Below are 15,831 nucleotides of genomic sequence, written 5' to 3'. Positions count from 1 at the left end.
CTCTGCCTGGACCTCACGGCTCTTCTCCAGGAGCTGTCTCTGTTGGTCCAGGCATAGTCTTTCTTCACGCTGGACTCGTCTTATAGCTTCCGTTAGCTCCCGCTCACGCTGCAGCATACGGCCCTCACTCCATTCTGTTGCCATAGAGAGAGAGTCAAGTTTACTAGATTTCACTGAAAAGCCTCTCTACAATTCATGTCAGATTTCACCTAGCTTGAATTATTTTTTTCCTGACACCCAAAAAGATTTTGAGTGAAACCACTCACTGTTGTAGCTCAGGTGATCATTGGGCATTATCAACAGATAGAGGAAGGTGAAAAGGTTAGACTGGTTGAATACAGACTTCATGAATTCGACATACAGACTTCATACATTTCAATGAGAGCTGTAGTAGCAATACCACTTTTTGCTGATGGAGTACAAACGTACAAGGTCTGTTTGAGTATTCACCAATACGAGGCCTACTTGTACTTATACTATCAACATGTTGAAATGAATGTTGATTGAATTCGAAGATAAATAAATACCATTCTCATACTCATAAACATCCCGTCAAGGATTTGTACATGAGGTTGGTTTGTTGGTTAGGTGAACAAACTCAATACACATTTGTCACCAGTCATTTTCCTGAAGTCTGCAGACTCATTACTTTGGAGCTGTCATTCTGTCACACATATTTCTTCATTTTAGACTGATTGAAGGCTATGCTGACAATGTTTGGAGAGCTCTGTATTCTGAAGTAGGCTGCTTATTTTTCATCAAATAATTTTCTTTGCTATTTTCAAACAGAGATGTGATCAAGTACCCAATACCAGTATTCATACCCTAATTTCAATCAATTATATTTAACTCTGTTATTATACAGTATAGACACATACAGTATATAGCTACAAAGGCAGTGAAATGCAGTTACTGTAATCAAATGTCATCTTGATGAATGAACAGTGAACGGTGTGTGGTCCAAAGCCCAGACTTTGTTACACATAACCTTTCTTGAGTTGTGTATAGAGTTTCTCACGCTAAAACATTTCTTATCATATCTGAGGGGCACTAATGCGCTGGTGCACACTGACAACACCACAGTGGTTGCCTATGTTAATCATTAGGCCCTAGCATGGTCTCTGACATGGGGAAGTGAGCACTCTCTGTCCCTAAGAGCAAAATGTGTGCCTTGGTGTCTGCTGCTATAGCCACTATTCAAGGGTGTCGAGTGCCTTCCACAAGTTTCTACAGACTTAAGTTAAAGAGATGTGAATCGTGGCGCTTTATCAAGTTTCTACAGACTTAAGTTAAAGAGATGTGAATCGTGGCGCTTTATCAAGTTTCTACAGACTTAAGTTAAAGAGATGTGAATCGTGGCGCTTAATCAAGTTCTACAGACTTAAGTTGAAGAGATGTGAATCGTGACGCTTTATCAATCAAACCCAAGCGCTCTTTGGTGACGTGGTTGATTACGTTACTGTTGATCATCTGTCAGTCATTATATAAAGCCCGCCATGACAATTTGATTGGTACGAACAGCTCTGGTGCTGTCATAGTTCTGCCCCAAAGGAGCAATGCCAGACTGAACTTACAGACCTCAATTGTTGTGGGCAGGGCTAAGTTCGGCTGGCACCCAGGACAGAAATATACTTTTGAAAACGTTAAGGATACCACCACCCCCATCCCCCGTTCATGATGACAAACCTCTTCAGATCTGGACGATTCACACAAGTCACCCGAAGTGATGTGACAAAAGTTGCCGGAAAGGCGAGGTGTTTGCATCCATGTACACTATAAAGATTCAAGTCACTGACAATACTGCATCTACACACACAAAATTCTCTACTTCTATCTCTCCTTGAAATAATAATATCCCAACTCTCTATCTATGCCTATTTAAATGCAATGTACAATATGAAACACTTCCAAACAAACCTGGGCAAGCGTCACTGCTGTGGTTTGGTGATTGCAGGAGCCGTTCTGCCTTTAGTTGGTGATTCGGGCTGCTGGCAGCTGAGCTTGGGGTGCCTGTGTGGTTGCTCTGATGTATATCTGTTTGAGAGGTCACTATCAGTTCTGTGGAGGCCTGAGGAGTATTCATGGAGCAGCTCCTGCGTCCACCAGTCCGTTTGAGAGGACGCGTCTCCAGCTCGGAATAATGAGAGGGATGTTTCTTCTGTAGATGACGCAGGAGGTTGCTGGTGCTGCTCTGATAGTGAATTGTCTTCTTACACAGCAAGCACAAGGCCTTCCTCTCATCGTCTACCTTCTGGTAGTGCATCCACACTGCACTACACTTTCTGTTAGGTGTGGCAGCAGAAACTCCTTCAGCATCAGCATCAGCATCCTCCAGCTCACTGTTGTGGTCAGTGCCAGGCCTCTCTCCAGTGGCAGCACATACAACAGCCTCAATGGCACCATGCACTTCCATGTCTTCTATTCCATTCTCCAGAGGAGCCCTCTCTGACTCTCCATGCATCACAGCCACTGAGAAAAAGAAAAAAGAAGATACTTGCATTATGATACAGAACAGTCACTCTGACCCAAATACAAGCAGAAGTTTTCAGAGTTAATAAATCCTTAAAGATCTCCCAGCAGCTTGACAATTTGCTTCACAAACCTGAAAGGAATATACTGGTTTTCTAAAACTCGATTTCCATTACAAACATTTGTAATAGGTCTGGGTGATATGTTGTTGGCTATATTCACGATGTTAATTAATTATTGATCATTTTTAAAGACATCAAGAGGTGCAGTCCACATTTCTAATCAAATACACTTTTTTGTAAAATTCAGAAAATTGCTCCTCGCAATTCAGCTCTCCGTTTCCTGTGGGCGCTCCATAAGACGTTAGGCTGGTGTTTGTGCACAGCCCTGGCTCTCTAAATGGAGAATATCATGGCCCAGAACAAGCCAGAAGTCCTCCTCCATTGTGGATTGTGGGCTGTTTCTTGAGATGTAGTGGAAGCAGGATGTGACTGATGACAAGTGGAATCGCTGAAGGTAAAGAGCGTTGAATTATGAATCAACTCAAGTCAAATGGTTCATGGACTGCCAAATGGTTCAGAGCAAGTATTCCCCGTCCAGCAATAAATGGGAAATTTCCATTACTATTTGAGTTCAATTGAATAACAGGTCTACAGGTAGTGGGTATGGAAATGTTTTAGCTCTACATACATTTTTCATGCATGCAACTACACCTCACAGTTTCTTTGAATTTATTATGCTTGCATGCATATTAAAAAACCTATTATTGCCGTTTCCCGCATCAATGCAGACTCTTTCTTGTTAGCATTGATGCAATGATTATTTTCCCCAGCCCTAACAAAAATCGTTGTTAAAATAGATCGAGTTGCATTGACTGACAACAGTGTTTGGAACTTTTGAGTGGCTTCACATGTTGCCATACTGAGAAAAAAAATGACTTGTTCCATTGAAGTCAACTGGTGTGACGCTAATCTGTGTCTATGCAGCTCTGGATAAAACTGCTTTATTGTGTTCCCTGTCTTGGTCAAAACAGTTACACTCCTACACAATTTCCACATAACTGTGCTCTGAGCTTGTCAAACTGCCAAAAATGCCAGCTCACCTGTGATGAAGGACGATTTGTTTCTAATTGTACTTATCTTTTATTCACATTCCACACTGGTTATGTTGACTTCATCTGTAACCTCTTTGGACTTTGAATGCTACAGAAAACCAGTTGGAACACGCAATAAACAAAATGGCATATGCAGAGCACCGAACAAGTTGATCTATGCCAAACTGCTTTACTCATCTTAGACTCTCTCTCTTTTGCGATTGGCCAACCCTCATCATTCAGGGCTTGCCTTATGCGGCCTTCATGTGCCATCAGAAACATCATATAAAATAATATTACTAGTTGAAAACTTAAATTTATCTTTGATACTTGGGATGCCGAGTTGTGATCAAGAGAGTATGTCATTACCAAAAATGGCAAGGCTTGGCATCAACAGATAAGAATTTTTGTATTAAATATTATCGTGCTGTACATTAAATGTCTGCCTGGCAATTACTTCAACAAAGTTATTTTCATAAACAGAGTTTGATTAGTTAAGATGATTGCAAAACTTCTGTTTGTGGCTGAATTTCTTCAATTAAATTAGTATAGCTTCATCTGCCGAAGAATGCTTCACTGCATGTAGGTCTCTTTGTGTCTATGCTCTACTGGCTAAGAGATAATCGGTCTCTGACGCCCAAGATTACTTTGTATGATTGGAAAATCTTTTTAAAAAAAAAAACATGGTCTTCGACAGGTTATCCAGTTTCTGCCTATGTAAATGCAATGTACAATATGAAACACTTCCAAACAAACCTGGGCAAGCGTCACTGCTGTGGTTTGGATGTATATCTGTTTGAGAGGTCACTATCAGTTCTGTGGAGGCCTGAGGAGTATTCATGGAGCAGCTCCTGCGTCCACCAGTCCGTTTGAGAGGACGCGTCTCCAGCTCGGAGAAATGAGAGGGATGTTTCTTCTGTAGATGGCGCAGGAGGTTGCTGGTGCTGCTATGGTGTTGAATCTTCTCCTTACAAAGCAAGCACAAGGCCTTCCTCTCATCGTCATCCTTCTGGTAGTGCATCCACACTGCACTCCGCTTTCTGTTAGGTGTGGCAGCAGAAACTCCTTCAGCATCCTCCAGCTCACTGTTCTGGTCAGTGCCAGGCCGCTCTCCAGCTGCAGCACGTAAAATGCCCTCGATCGCACCATGCACTTCCATGTCTTCTATTCCATTCTTCAGTGGAGCCCTCTCTGACTCTCCCAGCATCACAGCTACTGAGAAAAGGACATGTAAAAAGACAAATTAAGATACTTGCTTTGATTGTTCTCTATCACCCTGACCCAAATAAAAGCAGTCGTTTTCAGAGAGGCCTTAATAAATCCTGGTTCTGTACAACCCGATTTCCACTATATCAAACATCTTTAATCTGGGCGATATAGCTGAAAACATAAGAGAAAACAGGGTTCTGACATTTGATCCATTTTAAAACTTTAGAAATAGTGAGCGGGACACCCATAAATGTGTTCTACCTTGTCTGGCGATGACTACTTTGTGATATCTCGAGCAGAGTTGAGTTTCAGCTCTACACATTGTGTAATTGGTGGCCAAGCAGCGAAGCCACCTTATGGTTTTCTATGTTTTATTATTATTATAACACACATGGGAGTCTATGGCAGCCCCTAGAACCGCATGGTCAAAAGTTGTGAAATTTGGCCTTATTGGGACCAGTCCTCTCATCAATTTCACCAAGTTTCATGTCTCCCACTCAAACCCTCTAGCGCCACCAATGGGTCAAAGTTGAAGATGTGTTTATACATGTTACTTTTGAACTATATGCCGCATTTTCCAAAATGAGGTATCCTTGGATTTCCTGGATCAAGACGAGTTTAACGCACTCTATGCCATCATAAACATTTATATAGATTCTCAAGCTTTTGTGAATGTTTAGGAAAAGGTTTTTTTTGCAACTCCTCCTACAATTCTTGTCGAATCTTCTTCCAAATTGCCACACATCACCTTCAGACCAAGCCTCACAAAAGGTGACCGTTTGTTAGTTACAGTCAACTGTGCTCGCAGTTCGGATTTGAGAGGGTTATTTTGATCAAATTCTTTGTGCTTCATATCGTAGTGGCGTTTCACGTTGACGAGTGCGCAGGCAGAATGAACATGTACACGTCTGTCCACTCCTCTTTTAAAGCTCGGTTCTCGCCGTCTACCTTTCTCTTCTTAGAGCATGCCATCTTTCTCTTCAACCGCGAACTGCAATGAATATTTCCCTCTCAACTGTCACGCACTATTTTCTTCAGTCAATTTGTCTGCAGTTCGTGCGTGCACCAGTCCCACAGCTCGCAGCTAGCTTTACTGTAAAAGCGAGCCTATGCTGCGTAGAGTATGCTATCATCTGATTGGCTACTGGCATTATAAAGTTTAAACAAAAGCATAGCCTACCATAAAGTTATGGTTAATTTAATGGATTTATTTTTAACTTTAATATCTGCATTGTTCCAAATTAGTGTTTTATGAGGTGAGAAGTTGTGAATGAAGCACAGTTTCCATGCAAGAAGACATTGTTGGTGAAATTTAGACAACATGACAGGTAATTTGGTAGGGACATAGTTACATTTTAAAACAAAAGAAAGACCACCCATCTGGTTAAATAAATGATTGGGGATAAAAAAACATAAGGAATTAAGATGTATAAGACAACGCCTAATCCAGCCGACTCTAAATGAATTAACTGTGTCTGTATCAATATATCTCTATGAGCGACACTGTCAGCGCACGATGACGTCATTCAAATCGATAACATTGACCCACTTCACTAGGTTATGTTCTTGCAACTTGCACCGATGTTTGCAACGGAAATGGCAGTCGATGTTATCCTAGTTTTAATCTTATCTCTTGCCCCAGTCGGTGTTTGTTATTTAACGTTAACAACTTAAACGTTAGTACCAACAGTAGTTAGTAAGTTACTACGGAAGCTGTATTCAGTAACGTAAAGCATCGTCTGCAAGGATCCCGAATACCTGTACAAACAATGAATTTAACTTTCAAAATATTCGCAAACCAACAAATTAATTTAAAAATCTTCTTACCCTCCACCAATCCGCTGGCAAGGTTAACATTATTGTTTGGTTTCTTCGCGTTTTTCGCCTTCAATTCGGTTACAATGCTCCTACAGTCGACATTTTCGAATTCGCCAGGGTGCTCTGATCGTAGATGACGAAGCATATTTGTGGTTTTCCCAAAATGATGAATAATCCTCGTGCAAATAAGACATAACACTTTCTTATCATCCTCCTCTTTAAAGAAGGGCCACACAATACTTCGCTTTCTTGTCGCCATTTTAAACTGTATCGGTTGAAATAATGATAAACCAAACAGCACAAGTAGTACACTCTAGTGGTTGGGGTTAAAATCAAACCGAATCTTCTTCTTGTCTTTTGTCAGTTGCCAGACAACTTATTGTGCTTTACCGCCACCTTCTGAACTGGAGTGTGGGTCAGGATTACTTGCGTTTTTGTGCCTTGCAGAATAGGCTATTTTATTTAACCCCCCTTGAAGTCAAAACCATTTTCTGGTTTACAAAAGATCCTTACATAAATTTCTTTGTGAACAACACTGATGCTGTAGTGCATTTAGTTATTTGTCCGATTAAATTAAACTTGAATAAATAAAGTATACAAATGGCTAGATGTAAATATACACATTGGCTACAGATTTTTAGCTGTTCGTCCCAGAAAACCTGTTGGATTGAACATTGTTATTGATACTAGTACCAATTTCCAAGTAACTTTTTATTAAAAAAACCTATTTATTTAAAAATGTTCAATATAGTTTCCGGAAATATCACAGCACTGCTTAAGGTTACCAATGACCTTTTAAGGGCAGCAGAAGATGACGTGTTCAGTCCTTGTACTCCTGAACCTTTGCCCAACCTTTGACGATCGATCACAGCATCCCAATTCTGATTCTGTTATGCAGATTGAGGCCTTGGGTTGGGATGTCTGGTATGGCTTTTGAATGGCTTTCATCCTATCTGTCGAATAGGAAGTTCTATGTCTCTTTAATTTAAGACATACACAGGAAATGATGTTAAATTCCTTGTGCTCCCTTGGCCCAGTCTTTAGGTTGTATTCAACATCCTTGCCAACTGTACCTGTTTCAAAGTCCTTTGCTCCTCACATTCTGGCATCACTTAGTTCATGTGTTTGACCATGACTTTCAATACATATAATCTGTTTTCTTTTAAAACATGATGATTCCAATGACAGTCTATTTTTTTTCTTGCTGACCCTGTGGAATTCTTTGTAACATGGCTTTTGAAAGGTGTTTTTTAATCTTTTTTTTAATGTAAAGGTAATGTGTCTGGTTCAAGGAAAACCTTATAGCCTAATTCAATGGGGAAACAGTAAGCTAGTAATGTAACCAAGTCATTTTACGTTAGCAGTGCAGTTTAACCACGTTTAAACAAATGCCCAGTGATGGAAGAGTAGTTGTGCTGTCAGGTTTAGAATTACATGAAATTATCAGGTTTTATGTCTTAGCCCAGTTATCATATACGGATTGTGCCTGAACTCCATAATGGGAACATATCCATAGGCCAAATATACAGACTGAGAATACTTACATCTCTGTCCGAGGTATCTCTGTATACGTGAACTGATTATAGGGCATAATCGGCCTCTATGGGACATATCGGATAAGTATAGCCTCGGTATACTTCCTGGAACACATTTGTTATTTTTTTAGTTTTACCTTCTATCATTTACACTTATCTGACGCGTTTAAAACAAAATTAGCAGAGAATATTTTTTTGGACAAGTTGTCCTGCTGTGTGAAATTAAAGGTACAGTGTGTAGGACTCAGAACCTCCAGGATTTCGCGATCGCGCCAATTCACACGAATTCAACGATTACCCGCAAATTCAGCGCAACGTAGCAATTTTAACACGTCACTGCAACTTTCGCGCAAATTTGACAAATCATTGTCGTCTCCCACAACTTTCTCCTGCCCTGCAGACACGGTGCAGACACTAGCAGAGTTCTTATCCGTTGTAAACAATGAGAATGGCTACACCAGGGTACTATTCGGCGACACTCGCTAAGCGGTTTAGCGAGCTAAACTCCAGGCTAAAAAAAGACAACACCGTTTTAGCGGATTCGGCGAAGCAACTTTTGCTCAATTTCCATGGTAATTAATCGCTTAGCCCTAGCCTGCTCCAGGACAGGCTAAGCAAAGTTTAGCTGGCTAAACTTGCCACACCCACGCCAAAAGGAGGGATCCCATTGACAAGGTTAATAGTTTGATTAGCGTAGGAAGAGTTCTTTGCGATCGCCAAGAAGATCCATTTTTCCATCATGATGAGTTCTTGTATGAGTGCTACCGATCCACCCGACAAGGAATAATTAATTTAAAAGACCTTCTCGAGTCATTTATTGCATACACCACCGTCGAACATTGAATGTCTTCTATTTTTGTAATGTCGGCGATGCGAGAAAAAAGCACTCATAATTATATGACATTCATTGGTACAGTTGATAAACCAGAAATAACTTTCATGCTCAGCCTGAGACGTGATTTTTTAGTTTGCACATGAATACTAACGTTTTCTTTGATCCCAGGAAATTTGAGCACATAACCCATCACCATTACGGAGATTTGGCTAAAGTTGTTTAACCTACTTTAACTTACATCATTGCAAACGTTTAGTTTTGCAAACGTGTCTAGTTTTTGTGCAGTGGTGGATGGTGGATGTGGATGGTAAGGCGGTTGAATGATAAGAAGAAAGAAAGAAACACAATTTATTTGCATTGCTTCAATTTATTGAATTTCTTATTAATACATTTTCATTTAGTCATTTAGCAGACGGTTTTATTCAAAGCGATTTAAAACTACAATTCCAACGAAGGTGAAGGGAATCGAACCGTCGATTAACTGCATGCAAGCCCTACGCTCTGCCCGCTGCACCAAAGTTGCATGTTCGAACAAGAAAAGATATCACTACTTATACAGCCTATGGACAGTTTATTTAATGCTGTTGCAGTCGCGACAGTGATGAATTTTGACATGATTATGGTCTTGAATTTTTCATAACGCGTTTATGGTCATATCCCGCCTTAGCGGAGAAAAAAATTAGTCTTTTTCTTTGAGTTTAGACCATTGTACCTTTCAAAAAAAATCATGGTTTTGGGGATCGACCTTTCTTGCCCTTTGAAGCAAGACGTGCACGCGCAATTTAGCTGACGAGATAAATTAACTTGAGGTTAAAATAAATTAGCGCCCGTCGCCAGACCGGTTTGGCCTGTTCTCATTTAGCGAGCTAGTTAATCTCCAGTTGCGAGCTAAATTAATTATCTTAGCTTCAGTTGTACGCCGAACAGGGCCCTGGCATGGAAATTAAATGCAGTTTTATGTGTAGGCTGAGATATTCATAAAATTTTATTCAGTCACTTGTGGTCCTTTTGTAATTCCAACAGGTGCACTTCGTTGTGGATAAGTAAATCCTATGTACTGTTCCCCCTACGTGTTTAGCATAACGTAGCATAACTAGCTATGTTTCTAGATAACTGTCTAACAGCTGTTGCCATTCCCACGAGACGAACATTTGAATGATGTCAAAGTAAAAGTTCTGTGTTAGTTTCCATAACAACAATACAAACAATATACATTTTCTCACTTAAATAAGCAGAGGGCAGAACAGCCTATTATGCTACATTTTTGTTGTACTGGTAATCTTTTGTTTGGCATGTTGGTAAGGTTATTTAGAGGACCATTTCTCAACGGTTTGGTTCTTTAGAGAATGTTTGTTTATTAATTATTAATTTTTCAACAAATAACTCAATTATAATTACAAAGAGGCCTGGAGAATGTGCACCTAGAGGCAGCCTTCATTGTTGTTGGAGATTTCAACTGGGCTAACATGAAGAAGGTCTTGCCAAAATACCATCAGCACATTGACTTTCCCACACGTGGAGACCAGACCCTTGATCATTGCTATACTGCATTCCCGGGCAGTTACAAACCCTGCTTTTGGAAAGGCAGATCACACCTCCATTCTTCTCCTCCCCCGCATACAAACAAAAGCTGAAACAGGTCAGACCAGTTATGCAGACAGTCCATCAATGGTGTGATGAGAGTGTGGAGGCTCTCCAGGACTGTTTTGACACCACTGACTGGCGGATGTTTCGGGAGGCAGCAGATGGACACATCAATGAGTATACAGACAGTGTTACCAGCTACATTCATCACTGCATTGATGAGGTGGTTCCCAAGAGGGCTGTCCAGTCTTTCCCTAATCAGAAGCCCTGGGTTGATACAGCGGTCCGGGCCAGCCTGAGAGCCAGGTCTGTCGCCTTTAACTCAGGGGATCCTGATCAGTACAGGAAGGCCAGATATGACCCTTGAGGGCCATCAAATCTGCAAAAAGGACTAATAGGACCAGGGTGGAGTCCAGCTACCATGGCTCTGATCCCAGGCGCATGTGGAGTGGATTACAAGCCATCACAGACTACAAAGGGGGGGGGTTGCAGTGACACCCAGTCCTCTGCACTACATCCGGACGAGCTGAATACCTTCTATGCTCGCTTCGAGAAGGCCAGTGACCCCCCTGCAGTGGAGCTACCTGATGACCTACAGACGACGCCATCGCCCTGACAGTGCACACCGCCCTCTCCCACCTGGAAAAGGGGAACTCGTATGTGAGAATGCTGTTCATTGACTACAGTTCGGCATTCAACACCATCATCCCCTCCAGACTCGTCTCTAAGCTTGTGGACCTGGGACTAAACAGCTCCCTCTGCAAATGGATCTACAGCTTCCTGACAGGGAGGCCACAGGTGGTGAAACTCGGTGACCGCACGTCAGCCACAATGATCACAAACACTGGTGCCCCCCAGGGCTGTGTGCTTAGCCTTCTCCTGATCTCCTTGTTCACTCATGACTGTGCAGCAATGCATAGTTCCAACCTCATCGTGAAGTTTGCTGATGACACAACCATCGTAGGCCTCATAACTAACAATGACGAGTCAGCCTACATAGAGGAGGTTGACACCCTAACAACTTGGTGTCAGGAAAATAACCTCTCTCTTAACATCAGTAAAACTAAGGAGATGATTGTGGACTTTAGGAGACGGCAGGGGGTGGAGCATACACCCCTTCACATCAACGGATCTGAAGTAGAAAAGGTCAGCTGCTTCAAGTTCCTCGGGGTCAACATCAGCAATGATCTCACCTGGTCTGCCCACACTGATATGGTGGTCAAAGCTGCCCGGAAACGCCTCTTCTTCCTGAGGAGACTCAGGAAGTTTGGCATGAATCCAGTCATCCTCACCAATTTCTACAGATGCACAATAGAAAGCATCCTGACTGGTAGCATCTCAGTGTGGTCCGGGAGCTGCAGACAGGCGCGTCGCACCGGTGGGGGATGTGGGTGTTTTAACACCCACACTTTTCCCGGTGAGAGGGTTCAACACCCACACTTTTTCTGCAGTTTTTCCACAGTTTTGCACACTCTCAAGTGTCACGCATTGAGCGTGACAGTCACTCATTTTGGTCTTTAATCACGCACTCCCGCCACACATCTATTTCTCACGCTGAAAAAAAACTCAAGCACGTCTCCCCGAATCCGGTGCCACTTATCAGCCAATCCAAAAAAACAAATGGGCTAAACAATAGCCAATCAGAAAAAGCGTATCTTTTGTATCTGTTGTATCTGGGTAAGATTTAATCCAGCAACCAATGAAAATAAAGCATCCTGGCATTGGGCGCGACTGATCTTCTGAAAATTTCGTTCACCTGAGGAAAACACTGGATCTCTGAGCATCAGTCTTCTACAAGGAGTAAGTCGTCTCCTGTTTTAATGTTACGACAAATTCACAATGGTTTAATACAAGCAATGACAACTTGACTGCAGTTGGATAATTTTCCAAGATAATTAGCATCAGTTTTTAATGAGTGTTTGTAGCCAACACAGTTTTAGGCGACAGCCTGCCTTTTCAGTAGCTTTGACTCCGAACTTCGTTAATAGGCTATAATAAATTCGATTAGGCCTATTAAAAATATATATAGCCTATAATTTGAACGAATATTAGGCAGACCTTAATATTCAATGATTATTATTTTGAAAATGTGTTTGCTTGAGCATTACATTCAGATTCCGAGGCTTCTTCACGCCTGGTGAAGTTGTGAATCGCGAACTCATTAGGCATACTAGCATGTTTTAAATATCCTGGCCATGGATGCATTAATCATAGCATCTGTCTTTCAATGATGTCAGTATCACTCATTTAAATGGGATGCTTTTTATATCTTGTATGTTATACATGTTGTACACCTCTGTCATTGTATCCATCGTTTCTATTGTTAACAAGAATGGGAGCATTCAGAGAATGCAAACCTCCGCCTTTTGACCTTGACCTTTGACCTTGACATCTGAAAATCTAATCAATTATTGCCATTATATTAACCAATCTCACCACAAAGTTTGATGGAAATCAGTCCATGCGTTTTTGCGTAATCCTGCTGACAAACAAACAGACAAACAAACAAACATACAGGGGCGAAAACATAACCTCCTTGGCGGAGGTAATAAACAAATCACATCCATCCCCCTCACTTTTGAAAAGCTTGCTACGCCCCTGGCTGCAGAGCCATGGACCGTAAGGCCCTACGCAGTGTGGTCAGATCCGCTGAGTTCATCATCGGCTGGAAAATCCCATCCCTTCAGGACATTTACCACACAAAATGCCTCCGAAGAGCTGGCAGGATCCTAAAAGACTGTCATCACCCATCCTTCAGACTGTTCACCCTGCTGCCTTCTGGTAGGCGGTTCCGAAGTATCCGGTCTCGCACCCGTAGACTGGAGAACAGTTTTTATCCTAAGGCCATCAGACTCCTAAATGGACAATAATGCACTCTCATCACTTTACACTCGCCACTTTACTTTACACAGGCTCACTTTCACTGCTGTTTGCACTACACTTGCATTATTGCACCACCCACATACTTGAAGTGTCTATGTCTCTGTGTTCCATGGTTAGTATAGGTCCCATGTTAGTTCAGGTTATTATGTGTATAATATGTTCAGTATAGCTCATGTAGGTATGTGCAATGTTCCCTCTAATTTTTTTCAGCACTGAGCAAATATTTTTTATTCTGAGCGCACATTTCAGCACTGTGAGCAATTCGCGACCTTACGAAAATGACCACGAGCCTGCGTTAGCCATAGGTTTACAAAGAGATGACAGCAAACGCATCAATATGTCTACAAGGTTGATATTTATTCAATATCCTTTATAATGGCAGGACTTTGAAACGTTTTAATTATGGTGTTTTACCAGTCAGTTTAGTTGAACTTAAAGGATCTTTGGTTGAAAATAAATAAGGTTTAGGGAGGTTATGACTGGTTCACTGGTTATGAATGATAATAATGATATATATATACACAAAATAAAAGCATCCAAGGTGTTTAGTCATTTCTCAGCAGGTACAACATTTAAGTAGAACTTCATTGAAAGAAAAATGCAAATGCAGTGCTTTACAATAAATATAGTAATTATGGTATGTTTTTTCTTAAAGGTAGCCTTTATAAAAAAAAGAAAATAACTGGAGTGGTTTGCAACAAACTAAGCTACAAAACATGTCATTTGAATTACATTGAGGGAGCTAGGCCTATCTGGCTGTTTGGCTCATCTTGTCTGCAGGCCTATGGAAGACACACCTTTCTGACTAAACATATGTCAAAATGTTGTTGCAGTTATCAAGATCACTTTGAATACGGCCTAATAGGTTTAATTGAAAATATTGGACATTTCTACCTCAAATCTTCTCGCCTCACGATTTTGTCTTAGTGGCATGCAACTGAAACCGCGTTCACAGTCGGCGCTAGCTTGGAATGTGCCACAAATGTCGAAGTTGTACCAGATCTGGAAAATGCTCACTTTTCAGCGATCACCTTTTTTCAATAACCATGAACTTGAATTCGACAAATGCGTCCCGGGACCGCATATTATGCTTCCTCCACAAGCGCTTCGAACCTTTTCGCCAGATTGGTCACGTCATTCAGCCCATGATCAAATTTACTAACTGCACGATCCAACGTGTCCGGCTCAAAGGCAGCCCACTCTGCTCGGGGAAGCGGGCATCCAAGTGCTCACAAACTTTAAGGACAAACAGAATAATGTCACTTTTGTTCACTGCATGTTTTCCCACGAGCGAACTCTTTTCGCGTTTGCCTCCGAGCATAGGCCTATGTAAATATGTTTGAAAGTTGTATCCTACCTGAGTCAGTTTGGACTATTTCATCTAAACGCTCAAGTTTAAACGTTAGGCAGACCTTTTTCTGGGGCACCTGCTCTTTTCGCCATGGTAGCCTATAACTGCTGGAGCAGAGACCAGCAAGAGAGCTAAAGGAAATTTAGTATGTAAACATTCTAACGCACATCCGGCTTGGTTGTCAGACATGTCAGTATTTTAAATGTTTATTACCTAGCCTACATCCCCTTTGATGCTCAGATTGTTAAACCCTAAAAAAAAAAATCGTTTATGTGGTCTGAAAAATCCATTGCGCGGCCTCTTCGACTGGCCTGCGCGGGCGCGCGTGCGCGCAGCTTAGAGGGAACATTGGGTATGTGTATCTTTTAGTATTTGTTTAGTATGTGTATTTATGTTAAGTATCTATATTGTATATTTATTGTTTATCTAGTAGGTCTACTACTTTGTCTTTTCATATGTTTATCTTATGTTCAGTACTTATTGTTAAGTAATGTTATGTTATATCATGTTGGAGTACTTATATGTTATGTTATGGTAGTGTGGTACGGTGTCCTGTCCTAAGAATTTCAGTGCCCAGTCCGACTCTGTTGTTCAGTGTATCTGACAATAAAAGACTTGACTTGACTTTGCATGTACTACAGTCTATATAGATGAGATTCCCTTTCGTTTTGGTTAACTGTCTATTTTGTAATTGATTGATTGATTGATTGATTGATTGATTCAGCTACTTTTCCCATGGTTCAATTGTTGCACAATAAAACGCTTCGCAAAATTGAGCGAGTGTGTACAGGGCAAGTTGAGCGTGCACATAGAAGAGACAGCAAGAGAGTGAGAAAGACGTTGTGCAAAGGAATTTACATTGGAAGTTGAGCGCACATGGAATTTATATTTTTGCACTCAAAACAAGTTTTTCTTTGTGGGACATTTATTTCTTAGAATTAAACACGCGGTCTTTTTTATTGTTTACTTTTTATGAATAACGTTAAAATGTAAACATTTCCGTTTTCGTTCTGAATAGTTTTGACAAGTCTATGGAAGCATCCAACGAATGTAA

At 41.2% G+C, this 15,831-nt stretch overlaps 1 protein-coding gene across 1 annotated transcript in view; it reads right to left on the bottom strand.

Annotated features, from left to right (window-relative positions):
* Positions 1-6,828, bottom strand: part of LOC308369651 (uncharacterized protein) — a gene marked incomplete at its 3' end in the record, with an annotated part of 18,483 nt that extends 11,655 nt beyond the window's left edge. The window contains exons 1-4 of the mRNA XM_080844153.1: positions 6,599-6,828; positions 4,319-4,774; positions 1,918-2,469; positions 7-134 (exon numbers count right to left, since the gene is read on the bottom strand). Of these exons, the coding sequence (XP_080700279.1) occupies positions 7-134; positions 1,918-2,469; positions 4,319-4,774; positions 6,599-6,734 (1,272 nt within the window). The 5' untranslated portion in view covers positions 6,735-6,828. The remainder of the gene's footprint in view (positions 1-6; positions 135-1,917; positions 2,470-4,318; positions 4,775-6,598) is intronic.
* Positions 6,829-15,831: the final 9,003 nt, after the last annotated feature.

The sequence above is a fragment of the Sprattus sprattus genome (assembly GCF_963457725.1).
Source record: "Sprattus sprattus genome assembly, chromosome: 8".
Lineage (NCBI taxonomy): Eukaryota > Metazoa > Chordata > Actinopteri > Clupeiformes > Clupeidae > Sprattus > Sprattus sprattus.
This window is presented reverse-complemented; position numbering and strand designations above follow the sequence as displayed.